The following is a 22,907-nucleotide window of genomic DNA, read 5'->3' as shown; positions in this document are numbered from 1 at the left end:
AGACGACGAACTTCTTCTGGCTATGCTAATCATTCTTTAGGGCCACTTCCGCTCCGGGGGAGAGCCACTGTGCGTAAAACACTGTGCAATTAATCAGAAAACCGCACGCCGTACCACCAGAAAATTTCGACAGAGAATCTCTTTATCGGGACCGACAAAATGCCGCTGTCGCACATTTTGGTTCGCTCGCTCTCATTTTTACGAATGAGGAATGGAAACTGACCTTTACCATTTCCATGTCAACTGAAAATTTACACTGTCCTCTTTCGAGACAACAAATATTATTTTATATTAAACCGATGTAGAGTGATGTAGAGTGTTTATATTAAAACTCGATTAAAACCGAAAATAACAAACAAAAAAAAAAAGAATAAAAATAAATATTCGTTAAAAGTGTCAATAAAAAGCACACACCTCACTAAAAAAAAAAAATCAACGGACAAAAGCATCTCAATTAAGCACGCCCACAAATATCGAAGTTCAATCAACGCAATTTCCACGAAAAATAATCAAGGTTTAAATAACAATATGACCGACGCACTTTGGATTGATCACCGAGATTCGTATGAAATAGAATATCAAATTTCGTTCAAGTTTAACATTTCATATTCGGTCGATTTAATAACTCGATCGTCACCGAGGCCGATTGCAGCTTAATTAAATCCTCGAGCAAGTAGACTGTGGACTTTCCGGGAGATTGAAATTTTCGCAAATTAATTGACCGAGGAACAAGGAATGCCTGAACGTTTCAAATTTCCTCGATTCTCGAGATCCTGCGGGGATCAAGCAAAAGTTCCCCGAGCAGCTTGTGTTTGTACAAACGGCTGATATCGCGACAACGGTATCGTCGCCTGCTCCAAATCCGCATCCGGGCTCGCAGTTTCGGTGCAATTGCAACGGGCGGCGACTTTGGCGCGAGCAATTCGCGGGACTCGCAGTGTTTCAAACGGAAAGTTTCCCGCGAATGCTTTCGACAGTCGCGAGAATCGCCGAAATCCTGGCCAAAATTAATGCTTGCATACCCGGAAGCGAACTTTTAAGACGCGTGTAATTAGACTGCGGATCTTTATGCGCCGTGCGAATTTTACGCGGCGAGTGAAACCCGCTGCAACCAAAGACACATTCGTTTCTGACTAATTTGTCTTTTGTGATTTTACCGATATCGAATTGAACAATTACATAAACGAATATACAGCGAATTCTCGATATTTGTCAACAGCGTCGTGTATCATCCAGGCCTTGGCGACATATACAGAGTGTTCATTTGAAAACTTTCCAGCCGAATATCTCGAAAAGTATGAAAGAAATTAAAAAATTGTAAAACACGTGTTCAAGGATTTCGAGGGGGAAAGAGGGGGGCAGTTTTCAAGGTCATTTGAAGGTCAACTTTGTTTTTTCAAACGGAAACCTATATTTTTTATTATGGGATCTTATCGTGCGTAAAAACACCAGCCATTTTCGTAGGATACTTTTTTTTATCTAACACTTTGTATATTCACTTGTAAAAGAAATTTAATATATGTGAATATATTCTAATATATGAGGTGTGAATATTGTTAAAAAATAAATCACATATACTGAATGTTTACCACAAAAAATTCCCTCGATAAAATCGCCAACTTCAGACTGCCATAACCTCGAAAGAATTGTGATATAAATGTTAAAACTACAAAAATATCATGCATGGATACCGGATAAACCGATAACATTACATCCAGGCAATTCCTCATATTCGATTTCATATTTCGGTCAGAATTTCGTGGTTTCTCGCCACTCGCGCGGCGCGGCGGGCCGCAGCCATCAGCCCAGTTATGACAACCGAAAGTTAATATTCTGGGGATCCTGTCCGTCGACTTTGCCGGTTTGAAGATAGAAGGTAATTAACGGTCGTAAGAGAAATTAAACATTCGAATGTTCCGCGTAGCCAACCGAAATGCAATTTGCTGCGCAACCCCCGGGTCTCCGGGGCCGCAGAAAATTCTGCTTTTAACAACGTTATGGCCGCAATCCGGTGAATTGCAGCCACTCCGCGCGATAGGACGTTTTACCCAACGCAACGCAACGGCCGTGTATGCGATACCGTTCGTGGCGGACGCGAGCGCTGAATTATTCAGCGGCCGGATTCTTAAACGCGTGGCGGAGTCTGTCGATTGTAAAATTGACTGGGAGCGGGGAAAAAAAAGAAAATAAAGGAAGGGAGTCGAACGCTCCCGGGAGAAATTGGAAATTAAATTTCTAACCGCGGCTCCTTCGCACGTGTTTCATTCCACCGCGAGATGAACGCGTTTCAACGACTCGAACTGTGTTTCATGCGGATGGAAAATTGAACTAAGAGCTTTGCAAAAATTGTGAACGATTTTGTACAATCTAGTGTGACAAATGGTGCGTGGTATGTGGCAGTAAAGAGTCAGAGGGATAAAATTGAAATTAATTATTTTACATTTATATCGTTGAGTGGCACCTCCGTCGTGTATGATTGACACAATGCTTTTGCCTAACATGAAAATCAAGTTTTAATAGAATATATTAAGTAAATTACATTTAGAGGATATTTTACAATAATTATGATTGGACTGCGGATTCTTGTGCAAACTGAAAATTGTATGTATCAATTGCAAGCTCCATAGACATTTATTCCTATTCTTAATAACTTTAACAAGCTGAAAAGTAATCCAACAGCGTTTTTAAATTCCTCAAATGTTTTTACCATTTTGTATTTGATCCAGTAATTTTTGTTCTAAATGTATAAAACTCACGGTGTAATCATGATAAACTTTGTCGATTCGACTTCCAAGTTTTTCGCACGTGCTCGTTGAAGAATAGCAGAATAAATTTCTACTTTATTGGACAATTATAAACGAACTCGCATTTGCCAGATGCAAATGTACACTGAAACTATGAAGTCTATACTGTTAACAAAAACGATAGTACAATTTCAGCATTCAACACGAGGGTTAAACAAACGAACAAAGAAGCAGTAAAACGCGATACCATTTAATTTATCGTTTCCATCGACCAGGTGGAAATTACAAAGAGAATTTCCCCGGTACGTTCAGGTGGCGAAATGCAGAAGTTAACAAAACGACCAGATCTATCTCCAGATGGTTCTATTTGTGTAGTGAGCTGTGTAAAGTGCAGCGGAAAAGTATCCGCAGGGAACGAACCGCGCGGATTAAATATTTACCGTGCGTCTTCTCTTTTTCTGCGCCAGCCGAGTCCCCGTGCCAAGACAGGTGATTCGTTTCACTGATTAAATGTCCCATTTGACAACGATCCCCTCGGTTACGATTTAAACGTCCGCGGATCCGGCCCGGAAAACCGAGAAAATATCCTTCGCAGAAATATTCCACCGTCACCGGGGCAGTTTGCGGAACACAAATTCAGCCGCGGCCATCGCATTGTGATTGACAATTTTCTGCCATTTAATGGCCAACGAAGCTCTCCTGTTCTTTTATACTTTTCAGCTTAGCAAACTGTTTCTTGTTTTCGAGAGCCGCTTGAAAGCCGTCCTTTCGTAAAATGTCGCTCCGAATAAAATGCGATGCACGGAATCAGCTTCTTGCGAAACCTGTGGACGTAGAAAATGTAATTTCTGGTTTACCTGGTTCGTAATCGATGATAGAATGTCCTATTAGAGAGAGAGAGAGAGAGAGAGAGAGAAAATAGTTCGATTACTTTTATTTTTCTTGGTTTTATTTTCTGCTTTTTAATAACAGACTTGTTCACACTGGCCAAATCCATTAACCAACTTTCTTGCATTCTCCTATCCAAATAGTTGATCGATACTTCACATTTTTCGCTGAAAACAAATTTCTTTCAAAACTAGGAGATTGTGGATTTCATAAGTAGAGTAAATGCAGAGCAGTGAAACGAATTCGACGAATTTAAACATACTCTTCTATTATTTTCAACTCGTTAAGCGTATTTGAAAACGGAAAACAATATTTATTTACTCTCTGTATCTTACAAATTTTATTTTGTATCAAAATTCACATTCCAGTAATGAGACTTACCACTGAATCGAAAAGAAATTCATAGAACTTTTGAAAAATGAATGCTTACCATTTCATCGATTTTCTTTGTTTTCTACTTCCTGCAGATGATCGATTTGGTAAATATTTGGATGCTCAATGGCAGAATAAAAAATTTGGATTATTTCAACCCCATTCGGCAGATCCAGCCTCGATGCATATCTTTCGGACTGTTCGAAAGGAGGCTGAAATGATTTTTCGCGCAAACTAATTTCGCTTGCCACGAGGAGATCGATAAAATCTGGAAAGGAACCATAAATGCCTCGGTTAAAATACCCGTATCGATATTTCCCGACCATGACCGGATCCCTTAGCGTGCGCAACGTCGTCTCTTATTATTCACGGCTGCAATTCGCTGCAACGAATTTTAATAAAACGTCGGCCGGCGCGAACTTCGCTAAACATGCTTGATCTTGCCACTCATAAATATGTAGAACAGGAACATTTGTTTAACCGAGTAATTCCATCTACACAACCATCTCGCAATCATCCACAAACAACGTTCAAAACCGTACGCCGAAAACTGAAAAATTAGAGTATCAAGGACGGCTAAAATCAATATTGAAACGAAAGAGCGTAGGAAGCAATTTTCGCGAAAAATATTTACACGGAATATTTCCGGGGGAAAAAATGCGCGGGCGCGTACGCACGGCTTAGAGGTACGAGCGTTTCCATTTTAACGATGTACCGGCCCAAGAATAATAATAATAAAAGCAATTTATGGCCGCAGCAGGCGGCGCGAATAATGCCGAACAGAGTTGTCGTGCTCGTCGAACATGCTTCGTCGTTACCGCGTGCCGGAAACGTGAAAATCGCAGAAAACCTCGGATACGCTGCTTGGCCACTGTGCTGCGAACCAGCGTTAGCTCACTGCAATTTTTGAATGGTCCTAACTTTATAAAAACATCGACGAAATGTCCGTTTTTCGAAATATACGGACAGTGCGCCACCTATCACTTTGAACTGAATTATTTTCATTGTCTTCAACGTTACAAGAAAAATGCTTTGGCGAGGTAGTTGATGTGACAGAGAAGATTTAGCCCTCAAGTAGTAATTTTGGATTTTTCAAAGTAATCTTCGTTTTTTTTTTTTTAATGAGATGATGTATTTTGATCAGTGAAAAAGAGGTTGTACCTATTAGAAAGATAAATTTATCCGTGTATAGTATGTTGACCTTCAAATGACCTTCGGAGGAGTAATTTTATTTTTGTTATCCGCTGTGTTATGTACATTGCAATTTCATTTTTACTGTATACTGTGTTATATACATTGTAATTTCATTTTTATTGTACACTGCATTACGTACACGGCCAGTAGTATTTATTTTTGTTGTTCGCCGTATTATGCACACTGTAATTTTATGTTTGTTGTGGATTCTATTATATACACTGTAATTTCATTTTTATTGCACACTCTATTACGTACTCCACCGTTTTATTTTTATTATACACTGTAGTATTCATTTTTGTTGTTCACCGTATTCTGAACACTGTAATTTTATTTTGATTGTGGATTCTATTATGCACTCTGTATTCTGTATGCTGTAGTTCCATTTTTGTAGTGCACGCTAATTTCACTTTCGTTGCACACTGTACTGTGAACACTGTAATTTTATTTCTTGTTGTATGCTCTACTAGAAAATTGTACTATGCGATAATACTGTGAAGATGGTGCCGCGTCGATGGTCTCGTTCGCGGCACGGTATATCAAACGAATCGAAACCCGTACACGGTGCACCAACAACCGGCCGACTCTGACGTGTGAATTATTCATGACCACTCAAGAATTCCGATCTCGTAACTTTGCGAATTAGCGATAAACGAACTCGAGTCAATTTTCTGCAAGTTACCGCCTCCCATTGTCGAAAGTAATAATACCTCGGTTGCGCAGATGTCGGTCTGGGAACGCGTTGCATCGTTAATGCGATACGTGACGACGACGGCCGAAAGCAACAATTCCCGGTAGCGGCGATAAAAAGTTGCCAGTTATTGCTGTGTCGTCAAAAATTTCATCGCTCGCGAAAACTAGGCGCCATTATAACACCAGTGCCCATTAAGCTAAATGCGTTTATAAATAAGGAACAAATGGAACGAGTTCGTGGCACCTTTGGTATAGTGGAGAAACTACAATGCTGAGGAATGCTGGGAATGGCGGATGCATTTCGGGAATAAAAAATTACTTAATCATTACTAATTGTCCATCTACTTAGATTGAGCTACATAATTTTATAAGAATTTCTTTCTACACTTGGAGTTGATATTATTAATTGCCGGCGTAGGGCAAAATTGATTTCCATTTGGTTATTCTCTCGCAGTTCAAAAAATCGTTCGCCATTTTCGATCTGAAAATGGAAAATGTAACGTACTTTTTAGCCACGTTTCAGACCTTGCGAATGACGGACAAAGACTAGTTTAAAGCGAGAGCTGAGAGATTAAAGAAGAGGTTCCACTGTCTTCTTCAAGAGGGACTGCAATGTCTCGATACGTTTCAAACGGCAGTGGTTCGCATGCAGGAAAAAATCAATTTTTGGAGTATTCCGCACACAAATTACCCAATACCATTTTCGTGAAAGGAAAACCCAAGGATCAGAATGAATAAGCATTTACCTGTATGTTCTTATTAATTACACGAAAATCATAAAATGAAAGTGAAGAGACAACGAACCTGAAATTTTGATTTACAAATCAGCACAACTTCAAGTATCTGAAACATTTAAAGAAAATGCATTTTGTAATTTTATTATGTTCAGAATAAAAAATTATACGACATGAAAAAATTCGATGAAAATTTGATTTATTTCGGTGGAACATAAATTGAATAACCGGGTGCCTTAAGTAGTAGAATTGAAGTATAACGAGGCCTATTTACGTAATTAAAAACTATTAGGACATATTTCAGTTTAACAATATAATATTGGTAGTCAAACATCTCCCAAAATGATTCTTTTTCAACACAACTTTAATTTCGATATATGTATTTCATTTGTATTATCATCTTATTAATTTCATCCCCAGCTGCAAATTATAACTGCAAAGTATTCTTTAATTTTTCGATATCCAACGCAATCCACTTTTCCACGTTCAATCAGACTTATCGTTTTCAATAATTCTTCTGACTCGCAATTTTTAACCGAAAGAAACCGAGGAAAAATCTTTGCACTAGCAATAACTCATTGCTAGTTATATTGCTAGAGCATTGGGGATTGTCGAACCACAGCACGCCCCGACGAATTTAAGAGTGGTTAGGCGCCGTTGCAGGTAATCTTACATTCTCCTTGTGATAAATTCACCAGAGTCCATTGTGTCGTTTGAGAATCAGAGATTCAACGAATCAGAGAAAGCTAGAGAGAGAGTGTGAGAGAAAAGGAAGAGAGGAAGAGAGAGAGAGAGAGAGAGAGAGAGAGAGAGAGAGAGAGGGCGCGCGGAAACGTAAAATAAGGACCGGTAAGTAGAGGATATCAAAACTGGGTCAGCCGAGAGCGGTTGTAGCTTCGCTTACATTTGTGCCACTGTGTCAAGGTAACCGATGTTAGATATACACGCGTCAAGAGCAGTTGATTACGGACGAAAAAAATTCGTCGGTCGCTTCTGTCGTCGCGTATCCGCGTTCTCGCGTAATCGATATTTCGCCGAGCCTAATTATTTATGCGACTTTATGGACGATACGCGCCCCGTTTCGCAAACATACCGAACACGCTCTACCAGACATTCCTACGCTTTTTCTACCTGTTTTCTGATTTTGTACGATGGCCAAATTGCGCTGAACATTTTGTGATAATTCGACCCGCGGATTTTATGCATTTATCGCAAGAACGAACGAGTGAAAAAAAAGTGCGAAGACATTAGGAGAAATTGAGAACGTTATTACATCGTTTTACGCATTTATTTCATTATTTCATTTTATATGTTTCCTGCTTGGTAGGTTTAGTGTTAAAAACTGTGAAATGATCGTCGGCATGCGATGTGTTAATTTTAAGAGATGATTGCATTCCCTAAATGTGAACTATGGTATCGGCGAAAAATATGGTTGCATTGTAAACAATATACTTGTGTCGCAAACAAAATATCAACATTTTAAACATTCTTAGATTGCCTGATACTTTCCTGCAAGATGAACAAGCACCACAAAAACAGAATAGCATTAACCCATTGCACACCTTGATCCCCGTTTGGGATCATGCAAAATGGATTGCACTGAGTGGCTTAAAAAAGAGCTAAATACATTCCAAGTTCCAGCATCTCCAAATTGGGATATTTTTCCAATTGATCATAAAAATAATGAATGTTTCATATTGAATTTAACGTTTGAGCAAAAGGAGGCAAGATTTAAAAATAAAAATTTGGTACTTAATGGGTGGAACGAATTAGGGTACAGTCGCGTCGAAAAAGACCGTAGAAGAACACGGCAGGATTAAGGAGCACGCCATGTATCTCAGTTTATCGAACACGTAGTTCAGCTTGGGGATGGGCCAGCAAAAACCAGCGCACTGGCAACGAAGCGGGTCTTTTCTCGCGTGTTGAATTTGTTGTCTCGTTTCGCCCGTCGCGTCGCGTCGTAGCCGGGGATTGATCGATGAGTCGAATTCTGTGCGCCGGAGGTACGGTTATCCGTGCAGGAAACCGAGATTTTCGACGGGGAACGGATAGACGAAGACGAGGGACGGGAGGACGAAGACGAACGGGCCGAGGATAAGATTTAACGGCAGAAAGACGAAGAGTTGCTTCGCTCTTCGGTGCTTCGCTGCCTCTCCCATCGGAGACAATGCTAGCAATTAGTGGCGTGTAAGATTTTCGCCCGGAGCTACAGAGGCTCAGAGCGGACTGAGAAGAGAACCCTTTCTCTCTCTCTCTCTCTCTCTCTCTCTCTCTCTCTCTCTCTTTCCCTCTTCTCCTGATGCTCGAATATATATTCATTCAGCGGCTAGTCCCTTTTTTCGCCGTGCCGGCTAGGAAAAAAAGCGGGTCACGAACGTTACTTCGGCCCAGGTACGTTCAATCGTTCTGTCGAAGATTCATCGATCTACTTTTGGCTCCTCGAGACCCGCTCCTGTCAAGGTCCTGTCAGAAGCAACAGATATCGAGTGCCCGTGAGACGCTCGTTAACTGCCTCGAGCGGACCTAATCAATTTATTAGCCGCCGGAAAATCTCCCAGCCGTTTTACTGCACGATATCCGACCGATCATATCTCTCTCTCTCTCTCTCTCCCTCTCTCGACACCTACTTCCCCCGGAGCCGGGCCGTTTTTGAACCGTAAACGCGCTGTCTCCCGAAACAGTCGTTTCTTTTGGAGAAATTGTGAGCTTCGCAAAATACAGTGATTTCTCAATATACAGGGTCATCCGTTTTTAAACGGCGAAACGTCAACCAGCTATAGAGGACCCCAAATAGAACAACTTTCACCCCTAACACTTCTTTTGATTCGAAGTTATTTCATTCAGTCTCCACGGCGTGCCCCATGTCAAAAAAACCAAGATCCAAAGGTCATACAAAAAAGTTGACTAAATAAAAAAGATGCCCCTATTTATTTTAAACCAAACAAAGGAAAAATCATCAAGATACATAATTGCAGTCCTAATATATTTAATCTTAAGTGAACGCAAAAAATGACGGGTTTTTGCAATTATCTAAAAATCAAGAGCGAATCAAAAAAAGTGTTAGGGGTGAAAGTTGTTCCATTTGGGGTGCTCTATTGCTGGCTGACGTTTGGCCGTTTAAAAACGGATGACCCTGTATGTGCCCATAATTATGAAAGTGGTCTAAGTCAAAATTTGATCGTGAATCACGAATGACCGTGATTTTGGGTTGATAGAAATGAAAATAAAAAAAGCAAATTACTTATACAACCCTGAGCATTATTATGAATTGATAGAAAAGTGTAGAAGAAGAAATACATCTTCGATAAAACGAACGTCGCAGCCGGATTTTATTTCGACGAAATCAGTAGAAGAGTCAATAACAAGAAGAGTAAAAAATACCGCGGGCGAATCTGTCTCTTGGCTGCAAATTCAATGGATGAGATTCTTGAAAAATGAACCTTATAAAATGTTCTATAAAACTTCTTTAGATGATTCTAAATTCCACGTTTTGGATCTTTTACCTAAAAGAGGAAGACCAAAAATATACGGAAATATTAAATTACTTCCATTACACACCACCACTAGACCAGTAACGGAAGAAAAACATAAAGATATTATGTGTTTACTACCATACATCCCCCCAATTTTTCAGGAACATGTTAAGAATCTTAAAAACTCGAAATGATAAAAATAGATTACTTTTTAAAAATAATTAATAAATGTTCATGAATTATTTCATTAAAGTTATTGTTTCAAATAAAACTCATAGTTCTTTATTGCTTTAAGTCATTTATAGGACATTTAGTTAATTTTGAAAATGGTCTAAGTCAGTTCAAACTTTAAAAACAACATTTTTGTATGAAATTCACACAAAATTTCATATTCATAATAAATTTCCATTAATCAAGACTAATAAAATTATAAATTAAAATGTCGCATAATGTAAAAATATTTTTTAATTTATTCAAATGCAATTCATTAAATATCTCGAAACAAGAAATATACGACTTAGACCACTTTCGTAATTATGGGCACATATGTCGCCAAGGCCTGCATGATAAGCGTCGCGGAAGTGTTGTTGACATATATTGTAGAATTCACTGTATACTGTTCAAGAGAAGACACAGTTTAATTTCATTTTTAGCACTAGAACTACTACCGAGCCCTAAACGAGACTGATGAATACATTACTTACCTTTATAATAATAACAGGATTGAATTTATTCAGATTTCATAGGATTTTTATGGTAACATAAAAATGGCTCGGTAGTTCTAGTGTTTAATCACTTTGCACTCGGGAATTTTGTAAACACCTGTTAAACATCGTCTCGGCGACAACAAAGGAGTGCAAAGGGCTTTAAAATTGTCCCGCAGGATCGTGAGCTGTCTCTAATTGCAATTATCACTGAAGGTCGCAGTGTTTGATATTTCGCCGAGAAGCATTTTCCGTCACGGAGAAAGAGAAGGGATTTAATAATAAGCTTAATCGGTATGCCCTTCAACCTTCGAGATTTATCAGCGAATTAGAGTCGCGCTGCTAAAAATACCGACTTAAAATACACCTGTGAAACCTACAGCTATTTTTTAATAACTTCGTAACTTGTTTTGAAACTGATTTTATTTTATTGCACGAGCAAACGTAGAAACTTTTAGATTTCCCTGTACAATCTGCGATCTATCGCCTTAGTACTTTGTTTGACTGATTTATTTCACTATGTATACATGTTTCAAAAGTATTGTATGCAACACCAAAAATTGAGTCACGTTGCAGTCCGTCGTTTTAAATAGAACGATGTCGCTCAAAAATTGTTTGCACGGCGTCCAGGCTACAAGAACAATAAGAGACGCTGGGGAAACCTTTTCCTTTAGTTATTGCCACTCATTGTTCCGGGCTCCTTCTTTAACATAATACGTCTGTTGTTCTCGTCTCCTTCGTTTCACGGACCCTTTCAGCCAAGGCTCCGTGGACGGATCTTTTATTCGCCGTGTACTCCCTATTTTCATCTTATCTGATAAACTCAAATCTTTATTTCGTGACCGTCTCTTCTTATCGCGTACAATTTTTATCGCTATTAAATTTATGTGCATTTGAAGGTACGAATAAGGGAACACCACGTCTGCTCTTTATTAAACAACCTACAAACCAACTTTCATATTAAGCGTGCAGAAATAATAGCTACATTAACACACATACTGCATTTGTACAATTAATTATCTAAATATTCGTTACTAAAGCAAAAATCAAAGCACTTCATTTGATAAAACAACAACTGAGAAGCGAAAATTTATGATATTAATTATTTTTTCAATCCTCTTATATTTCTCAGACCGTAAGAAAATTGAACACACTATATCTATCACTGCAGAAATGAGTTTTCAAGTCTCCAAGAGGAAATAATTCCTACGTCAAAATGTTGGCAACATTGCAATCAACGTGTTAAACAGTGGAAGAAGCAGAATCGAAGATTCCTGCCGGTATAATTGTCAAAATAGTATTAAGCAATTGTAACAATTTAAGAAATTCTTCTCGTTGAAATTTAGCTAGCTGAAATTGAGCTAGTAGGTGGAGACGACTGAAAGATAGAAGCACCGACACAAAATCTATGGAGATCGTGCGCGGCACGTCCGCTCCACTTTGCAAGCGGATTATTTCCTCAAAGAAAAAACCATTCGGATTGCTGATGTTCGTTGAATGCCGGTCAAAGTATCTGAGCAAAGTTCACCGACTCCGCTGGCTTGGCCTATTTTTTCAGACACACGCTGAGGTGTGCTTTCTTCCACCCCTCCCCCACCCCCCAACAAGCTACCCTCTTTTTTTTTAAAGGAGCTGAGTGCATCACTACACCGGAGCATAAGCCACACGTACTTTGTGCCAAAATGTCTGAGATAAAAGGGGGAGCATTACCCTGTTCGCGAAAACTCGACGATCCCGTGAATCCTTATTTTTATTCGAACCTAAACACAGAAACCTTATTCCAGCCTGTAGAGGAAACGGTATCAATATTGACTGTTGCTGGTAAGCGCCTTAAAATTGATACTAAAATTGTTGCTTCAAACATATTAACATAAAAATAGAAATCTTATTCCATAATTTTAGAAAAAATTTTCAATATCGACTGCTGCTGGAGACCCCCTAAAATTGGTTCTAAAATCCTTGCTTTCAAAATATTAACATAAAAATAGAAATGTTATTCCATACTTTTAGAAAAAAATGTCAATATTAATTGTTACTGGCGATCATCCACAATTAGATTCCAAAATTGTTGCTTTCAATATATCAGGATATGAATTATTGTCCGAGTTTGACTCTCTGTTTGCAAGTTAAAAAATAAATCTCATTCCTCATATTTAGGACACAAAATCAATATTAATACCCTGTTATCCTCGGCGACGTTCTTTCAGCCTTCTTGCATGCCACAGATCTTAACTTCTAATGCACTTTAATGTATCAGCATAAAAATTAATTTCTGAATTTGAATTTCTATTCACAAGCTTAAAAAGGTAACCTCGTTCCACATACTTCAGAAACAAAATCAATATTCATACTTTGCTACCGTTTGCAACCATCCATCCAACCCCCTTGCATGTCAGGTATCATAACTAAATTTCGGGCGGTTAATCACCATAAAAATTAACTTCTAAATTTAAATATTTCTTTGCAAGATAAAAGAATCAAGCTTATTCTTCACCCTACGGAAACAAACATAATACTAAATCTTTGCTAACCACAGTGACCAAGCAAGCCGTTTCGCATGTCACAGGTCCTAACTATCAAATTTATTCAACACTAATCCTACCACTGCCGATCAAATGGCCGGTTTCATATCTTTTATTTTACAATTATTGAAACTATAAAGTTGCATTGATAATATAGAAAGAGATTTTAGCCAATTGGATAGTAAACAAAATATTTTTTTCTGTTTCGAAAAGTTTTATTTACATTTATGCATTTTCACCACATTCAAGTCAATGAGTTAGATGGCGATACAGTAACGTTGTATACAAGAAGTTCTAAACGAAATTTCAAAAACGGTCATTTGACCGCGCGTGGTAGGTTTAGTGTTAATAATACCGTTGTTAAAGCACCGGTCATTTTGACCACGCACGGTAGGAATAGGTATACAAGAAGCGTCGGTAAGTTTAGTGTTAAGGAGGCGAGCGATAAAATCTCCCGTGCGCGAAAGTTCTTAGGCAAATCGTACTCTCTGGTGCCGAGGACGTGAAAAGATTTCCATGATCCGCAAGAAACTCCGCCGCAAAATTAGACTCCTCATTCGCCGCCGGTTTCATCTCTGGCTACGTCGCGATAGATCCTCGAACTCGCCTTTCGACGTCGCTGCTTCTTCGCGTGTATGCGCAAACACGTGTACCGCCGCGCCGGTCGTCGACGTGTGTTTGCGGCTGTATGCGCGTTTTCGGTCGAATAGATCGTGTTACGAATACATGCGTTATATACCAGAGCCGAGCATACATATGTACGAATGTATGCTAGCAGAGAGTACATGGACGGCGTAGCAAAGAAGAGTGAAGAACCCTCAGAAACTGTCCTTATCGTCGCATAGGCAGTCTGTCACGAGCCAGAATACGAGCCCCCAACGCGACACATTTCGAATATTTAATGACGATACCGGTCCATTCGATGTCTGCATGATTCTTCGTGATCCACCTGTGGGTGGCAAAGTTGTCCGTCCAGATTTGCAAATTTATTTTCACGTAGGCTTTCATCTAGGTTTATCGAGCTCATTCAATTCGGTTGGGTTCTGTGGTGTGTGAGAGTATTGAAAGCATGGTCGCTGTGTTAGCACAGTCCAGACATGTGTTCGGTTCTTTTTATGAAAATTAAATACTTACTGGATGCAATTTTTTAAAGAGATACAAGGGTCTAGCTTCGCATTTTTAGACGAACCATTGGAGTCTTTTTAAGATCATTCGATGGTACGTTTACAAATGAACTCGGTGACCAATGAAAAATCAATTTTAATGTAATAAAGCAGGTACAGTGATTTCTCTGTATATGTCGCCAAGGCCTGGACGATAAACGTCGACGAGAAGCCTCGGACGCCGAGGAGTGTAAACACGCCGTGTTGTTAATAGTCTCGATCCATAACAGGCAACAATAGGTAGTGGTGGATTTAGAATGACAAGGGTTCAGTCTCATTTTTAGCACTTGGAATGCCACCTCTCCCAGAAATGGTCGATCAAATGATTGTTCCTTTATAAATGAAATGTAACATTGTTATATTGAGTGTGGCAAATTGAATTAGAATTTTCGACTTTTATTTCGTTAAATAAATTACTTTTATTTTATGGAATTCTCGGGGCTGCTGAGCTGGCACTTGAAGTGTTAAACGAGCGTCTGTGCTTTTCCTAAAATGATTCGATGCCCCGTTTGAAAATGTATACGACGGCCCATAAAGTTGATTTTAACGGAACAAGGGGAACGTTTGGTGGTCAAAGATTCCAGTAAACAGCGATCGATGGCTGTTCACCGGATCGATCATTTGGTAATGGTATGACGAGTGGCTTCCAGTGTTATCCGGTCGGTAATCAGTGTACAAAGTGAAATATACAAGCCGCGCCCGTATAGAATGGAATAAACTAACGGCGCATGAGGTATCCGTAAGGATTGTTAATCCCGGGGTAATCTTGGTTCTGTAACTGTAATCGGATCATGCTCCCCATGGATTTACTTCGTGTGTTTCAGGCTCGGCGGTTTGATTGGATTTGAGGTTGAGCCCAGATCTGGCATTAAGAAGGATGGGTTGGACACTCACCGGTCTTGGGGTGGTTTTGGTCATTGTCGTCGTGACTGGTGCCGCCCTGGCTCTCTGCAGAAGGTGATTATACATTTGTCATTTTAACAATTCCGCATTCTAGTTGGCAAACTGCAACTTACTGAACGCGACAACCTCCTGCAAATCCTTTACCGTTATTTTCAACCCCTTTCGTGAAACATCTTATAATCTGGATATAAACTAGATGTTAGTTAATGCTTCATTCAACAGTTCATACAACAATCGATTACTTCTGTTTCAAGGAACAGAATAATAATTGCTTTATTATTGGAAATTTTTAGGAATCTTTCTGCAACTTTTTAACCTTTAAACTGTGAAGGGAGATCATTCGTGTCCGGACGATGTTGAACAGTTTGAAAAATTCACGTGTTTCGCTTCATACTATTTACAATATAAAATACATCAACAAATTATTTCTCAAAATCATTGTAATAATCTCAATTTGGGAGGTTCTATGGCACTGTATGAATTTTTTCCGAGTTTTCAATTAACTATTACTCACTACAAACTGCATCAGGCATGAAAGACCCACCTTACAGTTTTCGAGTACCGTGGAAACGTTTACAGAGTTAATATTTTTCAGCGCTCAATCTTCCTTTCGAAGCTTCCTTTTACTACCCGAGAGCAAGATTCTCTCTATTACCAGAATTTTTAAGAGTGCTTTTGAACTTTAACACTCCGTCTATATGATGGGATCTTAAAAATATTCCACCAACCCTCATACGCTTCTCGGATTAAAATTTAACCATTTTATGGTCTTCGATACCGCAAAATTTTTTATTCGTTTCTGGTTATGCTCCTCGGATAAAGATTTAAACATAATCATTTTCATCTGCTTAGTCAAATTATTTGTAAATCGAACCGTTTCCTCATTGCAGCAGCTAAAATCATCTAAAATGATCAATAGACTGCGGATTTTAAATACAAAACTGTAAAGACATTAGAAGAATCGTATGATGTATTATTTTCGACTTCCTAAACTTCTTAGAATAGGAAATACATCTTCATTTAACTCCTTTTCTTACAATCGTCTTTCTCGTGTACAATTTTTATTTTACGCGAAGATCCGAGGTCTAGTGATCAGAAAATTATTTAAAGCGATAAAAAAGATAGTTAAAGAGAGAATATACATAGTCGTCGAACACCAGAGTGGTTGACACTCGTGCTTTGCCGTGAAATCGGTAAAAGATGTGTTTTATGACCATTACACTAAGCGATAAGATGAGCGTGGCGAGCTAGAGCGAAATAAGGCGTGATCGTGGATGAAGACAACGGTAGACTGATTTATTCGCATGGTTATAGCGGCTTATCAGGCCCCGCGTACCTGTTCTTATCGGCTTATTGCGGAGGTATCGATTTCGTATCAGGTGCATCGTTTACCGCGTGGTTCGAGAAACGTGCGAAAGAAATAAAGAGACGTACAATATCCGGCATCCAGTTTCTTCCGACGCGTTTTTATTCTCGCCGAGGCGATTTTCTCGATAAAGTCCGGTCCCGGGGTTTCGAGAATATCGACCCGCGATTACCATTATTACCATTTCTCAGGCACGGACGTATCCGTGACAGTTTAACGAATCTGACGACGACGATCGTTCGCAGGCAGAATTTCATATTCCCTCGAGTCGCTCGAAGGAACGTTCCCGGTGGCTGTTTCGAGAGAACGTTCCTTCGCGAGCGGAGAGAGAAGAATAAACTCCAGCCGCACAGAGAAAACGGTAGATAAGAAGTCCCTGATACAATTGGTGGCTTGAATGACCCTTTAACCTGTTGCATGTGTATCGTTCACCGGTCCTCGTACGCCGTTATGTAACGCGAGAAAAGGCCGCGCCGGGAAACACGGAAACCTTCGTAAAATGTAATTCGAGAATTATTCGCCGCTGTGTAACGCGAGGAAATGCTGCTTCGAGTGACTCGCGTGCAGTCTCGGCAGCGTCGGCGAACACAACTTTTGCATTTTCATAGAATGCAAATTTCGGGATACTACTCTATCCGTTATACTTGGCGGGACGATGCTGCACCTCGCGGGAAGAATTTCTGGCGAAGATCGAGGAGAGACAGATGAAAATTCGTGAATTTGTTGGACTGTCTGCGCCGTAGTAATTTTTAGTTCGTAACAGTTGTTCTCTTTGATTGTAATGTTGGGCGAGTGTTCGGTAATTCTTTTAAATGTCTGTAAATTATTGAGAAGGGGCTCGTTTAGACATTTTTCTGTGGCAACATCTATTTTAATTATAGCGGGTGCACGAAGTGTTTGTACACTATTGTTAATGTAATTCGTACTAGAAACGATGCTGATTCCTTATTGCCGCTTTATGAAACTGTTCAATTGATAGCGACGCGATATCGCGAGATTAATCTCGAATTATTCTCGCAGTAATTTCCGTCGCAATTTCTGCGGCAATGAAAGGCGACAATTATGGATCGGCCTGCATAAAAATGAGGGTGGAAATGAGCGTTCGATGCGCACTGCAACATCTCAAACGGCTCGATTTATCGGCGTTTAACCGTGGACTTGTATAAAGCACCGTATAGTGTAATGTCTATGTACATAAATATATATATATATATGTACGTCTTGAAATTCGCTTAGCGTTAAAGGCAGCTAGGCAGGAATTAGAATTTATATCTTTATCGGGCGTTTCCATCCTAACGCCGGGCGATAAAATAAATATCGGCCGACGATGGAGCGTAAAAGTTTCAGCAAAAAGCGAGCTGAGCCGCCGCCGGATCGGATCCGTTATGCGACTGTTAGCCGGGGACAGGGGTGAAAATTTTATTTTACCCCCGCTTTAGTGCCGCGTTTACTCAAATTGATTTTCACTGTGACCCCTTTGACAACCTCGCATCTACTTTCACTTAATAATAGCATACTACCTCGTGCCTGCCATTAGACTGTCGTGATACTCGAACGGTCCACGTGATCGAACACCTTTCAACATGGAAAAATGGAGTGGCCTGTCAACCCTTTGATGACGACTTTAATGACATCATGGCAGACGCAGCTAGACCAATTCGTTTTCTAACGCGATAATTCTTTTACGTATTTTTAAACCAACTTCTTTGAGATCGATATTAATCTTCTGATTGGTATTGACACGAGTAGCTGATCATTTAAACTGCCTGTTATAAGGTAGAATTTAGATGGTACGGTTATAAATCTGGGTCAAAATGTCACCCAACTGCATTCTATAAAATCAGAGTAATTCATTGAATGAAATATTAATTGACAGAGAAGTAATTCCGAGAAACGTATGAGTTACTAATCAATCCTGTATTTAGGAAAGAATTTCAAGAAAACGATCGAATCTGGTTAGCTAAAAATTTACAGGCGTATTTATACATACTCATAGCATTCGCATGGTTTTTTACGAGACATTTTATGCAAAATTGTGGAAGTTATGAATGTATAGGGTTCCAATTCATCGGCTTCGAAAGATCCAACAATTTGTCTCGACGCTGTGTTGTTTAATTAATCGTTTGGTCACCGGGAGGTGTGTTAATTTTGTCTGGCCGGTTTTCGGCGGAAGACGCCGGAACGGGCTCAATTAATTTCGAGTCGGTAGCCCCGCCTCATATTAAATATCAATATTTTCAGTGTTCGAGCGGACTGACCCAGTAATCCAATTCTCACGCCGTTGTCCCGAAAGTTTCTCTAGGAAAACATGATTATCGACCGCAGCATCTAACATAACAGCTCGCAGCATCTCTAAAAGCCCCCCCCCCCTCACCCTCCTAAGCTGCCGAACGGAAAAGCCTTAACGTAATAATACTTTGTGTATTAAACCGCCTCAGGTATCGCATCGGATGGCAATGGGGGCCCAGGAATGTGTGGAACGTCTGCGAGGAGTGGCGACAAAGGCTGTCCTGGCTCTGGGCACCGCGGGAGGAAAAGGTACATACCCGCAAAATCGATTGTCATACCGCAAACAACATCAACAACAATTCCGAGAAGCATTCTCGCTTGACAAGTCCAATTTCCAGCATCCTCGTGCGACAAAGAATCGATTTGCTTTTTATACGAGTCGCAAGTGCAATGTTTCAATAATGTGCTCTCAATATTTGACGAACGAAATATCACGGAAATATCGATGTTTCACGGACGAATTCGCAAAAATAGCGAAATTTTTATAAGGTTTGTAACGTCGAGACAAAATCGACATAAGCCCCATCATCCTGGGAGTTAATGATTATCGGCGGAAACTGCGGTATTGATTTTCCTGAGCTATGCAGTTTATAGTGTCAATTTCACTTCGTTAAGGTACAATGACCTCTCTGTGAACTCTTGGAGACGAAATAATTTTTGTTCCAATAATCAGCAGAAGCATTTTCTGTGATATTTCCATTCAAACTAGAAGCACTGAATTTTTCATTGTAAAGATCATTAGAGCGTACTTGTTAATATTTGATGTCGCTCTTATTATAATAATCTTATGAACGAAACAAATTATTAAATAATTTCCGACAGAGACACCTTCACGTCTATCTTTAGTTTAACACGACCCTCCTGTTGCAATACACACAAAAGCGAATAAAATTACCTATCAATTTTCCGCAGAGCCTTCACAAGTTTGCGCAGTCTAAACTAAGAAATCTAGGTTGGGTCATTTCAAATTCTGTGCCTCCAGTGTTAAAAGTATCAAACGTTCAGACCCCTTTTTTCAAATAATGCGATACTCACTGTCAGTCGCGACCTCCTCAATTCGACGACACTTTGCATCTGTGCCAGTTGAACGAGGCTCTCTCGTCGTCGATTCGTCCTTGACATTACACGCGGGGATTACAAAAGGCTGTAGAAGTAGGCGAACCGTGAGAAAAAAAAAAGAAAAAAAGAAACTGTGGCAATCGTTCTGTCATGCCGATTCGCAGGTGAGCCTGGTGAAAGCGCAGTGTCCAACGGCGCAGACAATCCCTGGCTTGTATCGGCAAACCGGAAACACATCTCAGCATCTGTTCCACAGCGACAGCGACCTGAGGCTCGACGCGCAGGGAGCTTATAGAAGGTAACGGGGCCGATTGCTACGTTCTTTAACAATGGCCGCGGATTACACGTGCATTTATATCGCCAGTTCAGACCGAACACGTTCGAACGGAATGGTGTCATTAATCTGGAAACCGGTCGACCGATGTTCGGTCACTTTATGTCACTTCATGTGTAACTAGTGAACTCATAACAGAATTAAAATCTTAACCGTTTCTTACATTCCAGATTAACCCCTTGCATGCAAATTCGAACAAAATCTACTAAATATGCGTATTGTTCATATCATCAATTTCCTTTGAACCAAAATTAAATTCTATTTCGTTGTTGTCGATATACGCATAGTCGACATAGGCACACAATAAATACAAACTTCCTGCTTCTCCCGAGGAATTACGAAGAACGACGAAGAAGTTCTAATCGCTGTAACCGTAAAATGAATCGTAGTGCGTGATGTTAACCCCTTGTCCTACACCAACGAGTGAGACTCGTGGTAAGAAAGGGCCGAAAACAATAAGCACGAGCCTGATCCGTGGTACCTCGTTCGGACCAAACGTAAACGACAGAAGCCTGACCCGTGGTTCAGTTGTTCTCGATACAGTGATTTCTCTATATATGTCGCCAAGGCCTGGATGATAAACGTCGCGGAATTATCCCCACTACCACGGGGTATACTCCGTGAAGGCCTCGGACGCTGAGGAGCGTAAACATAACGCGGCTCGAATATGTCTCATGGACGATACGTATTTTCTTACTTTCGTTGCGCCGAAATATACATGTCATAAGACGCATACGTTTTGCGCAAGTTGAGCACACAGCTAAATGGCTCAACGCGTGACCGACCTCTTTTGTTTGTTGTGACCCGAGTACTCTGGAGTTGGAGGGTAAGACAAGAGGTTAATGAAATCATATATCTTTCGAGTTTTTTCTGATCTTCTCTTCGGAAGCACACGAGCAATGATTGTCTGGAAAACTGGTTCCATTGATTCGATTCTGCTCCGTGCTGAATACGATGCTATAATATCATTGTTAGAATTCCAAAAGGACACGGCTCACACCCGAAAGTCACAGTAAGAGAAATCGAAAAGGGTGGTTTCCAGGTGACTCGCGAGAACGAACGATGGTGACAGGTGAGACGATTGGATATCGAGGGTAGTCGATGCTTTCAGATTCGAGTTGGTGGACAGGGACCTGCCCCGGAGCACCGCCGACAGCAAAATACCGCCGCAACCTTTGAGACCGGCGCCCGAGCCAATGCCAACCGCTCGACCGAGGCTGTCTCCGCTTCAGACCTCGAGCACCAGACTGAGAATGCACGAGTCTGGCACAGGTCCATTGACTCCGCCTCCGCCGATGCAAAGATCCTCGGTTCCCTCGAGAGCAGCCGAGCAGTCTGTATTCCTTTTCCAGACTCCGCCGATGCCGAGCTACGGACTCCACAAAGCCTCGAACGAGACTGCGTTTAGGTATGAGGAGGTCGGCCCGACCCCCGAATCCTTTCACATGGACACCCGGCTGAGGTACGAGTTCGAGGAAGAACGCAGGCAACAGGACAACAGATGCAGCCCCTACAGGTAACGATCAAACCGTTTACAAACCCACCGAGATCAAAACCAATACATACGGACACCACGTGGACAAATCCAACGAGACGATCATCCCTTCCTACTCCTTCAAACGATCTCAGACACGCCTACAAACACCACCGCTCGAACTCGTACACGGCCAATCACGACAAAACCATGACAGTCATTATTAGACTGCGGATTTTACGCATTTATGACAAAAATGGGCGAGCACAATTTAATGCAATGGACATATTAACACGTTGAATGCCACGTCACCCATATGTGGGTGACGGAATTATTTTTCCAGGTTTTAAGATGATTTTTTAAGTTGATATATTCATTGTAGCAAATTTGATTAGGATCTGTAACATGCAAGAAAGTTGGAGGACTACTCAGTATCATACATTTAATTTTTTCAATTTTTATTTCATTAAATATTTTCTATAGTATCTATAGTATCTATCTAAATAGTTTCTAGTTTGGCGATCAAAGTGTTAACAAGATTTAAGGACGTCAGCGTATTGGTTTCAGCTTAATAAACTGATTGAAAGAAGAAGAAAATTTTTGTTTCGCTTCTGTGTCCTGCAATCAATGCAAACATTTTTTATTTTACATAAAGATCCGCAGTCTAGTCATTACACAATCAGAATCGACAGAATTACCCTTTGCCCTTGTGCCGACTCGCGGGACTTCTTGTGAGCCACGGACAGTAGGTGAAACACAAAATAGAAAAGCATCGGATGAATGTATTATTATTATTAATAATCTCATTTTCGTCCATGCTCTTACGTCAAAGTGTTTGTGGAATTTTTACAGCTACTTAAACCGCTTAAGCCACTTGTTCGAACCTATAAATCTATAATTGTAACTATTCCTTTCTCTTATTACTACATATTTTCAGTGTCGTCAGATCAAGACTTGTGCCCCCACTCTACCTTCCCCTTCTACCGCGCTATTCC

At 40.3% G+C, this 22,907-nt stretch overlaps 1 protein-coding gene and 1 long non-coding RNA gene across 3 annotated transcripts in view; one reads left to right on the top strand and one right to left on the bottom strand.

The window, feature by feature from the left end:
• Window positions 1-22,907, top strand: part of LOC143352547 (uncharacterized) — a 124,016-nt gene that overhangs the window by 92,097 nt on the left and 9,012 nt on the right. The window contains exons 3-6 of the mRNA XM_076785144.1: window positions 15,312-15,444; window positions 19,195-19,294; window positions 20,269-20,402; window positions 21,550-21,954. Coding sequence (XP_076641259.1) covers window positions 15,365-15,444; window positions 19,195-19,294; window positions 20,269-20,402; window positions 21,550-21,954 — 719 coding nt within the window. The 5' untranslated portion in view covers window positions 15,312-15,364. The remainder of the gene's footprint in view (window positions 1-15,311; window positions 15,445-19,194; window positions 19,295-20,268; window positions 20,403-21,549; window positions 21,955-22,907) is intronic.
• Window positions 2,503-5,309, bottom strand: LOC143352247 (uncharacterized). 2 transcript variants are annotated; one of them, XR_013081883.1, is made up of 5 exons: window positions 5,166-5,309; window positions 4,163-4,272; window positions 4,063-4,093; window positions 3,676-3,799; window positions 2,503-3,568 (listed from the first exon to the last, which is right to left on the bottom strand). It is a non-coding gene; the product is annotated as an uncharacterized LOC143352247 (long non-coding RNA). The 2 variants fall into 2 exon arrangements; XR_013081882.1 differs by having other exon boundaries at window positions 4,063-4,272.

Source organism: Halictus rubicundus, chromosome 3 (genome assembly GCF_050948215.1).
Source record: "Halictus rubicundus isolate RS-2024b chromosome 3, iyHalRubi1_principal, whole genome shotgun sequence".
NCBI classification, from domain to species: domain Eukaryota; kingdom Metazoa; phylum Arthropoda; class Insecta; order Hymenoptera; family Halictidae; genus Halictus; species Halictus rubicundus.
The sequence above is the reverse complement of the archived record's forward strand: the minus strand, read 5'-3'. Positions and strand labels throughout refer to the sequence as shown.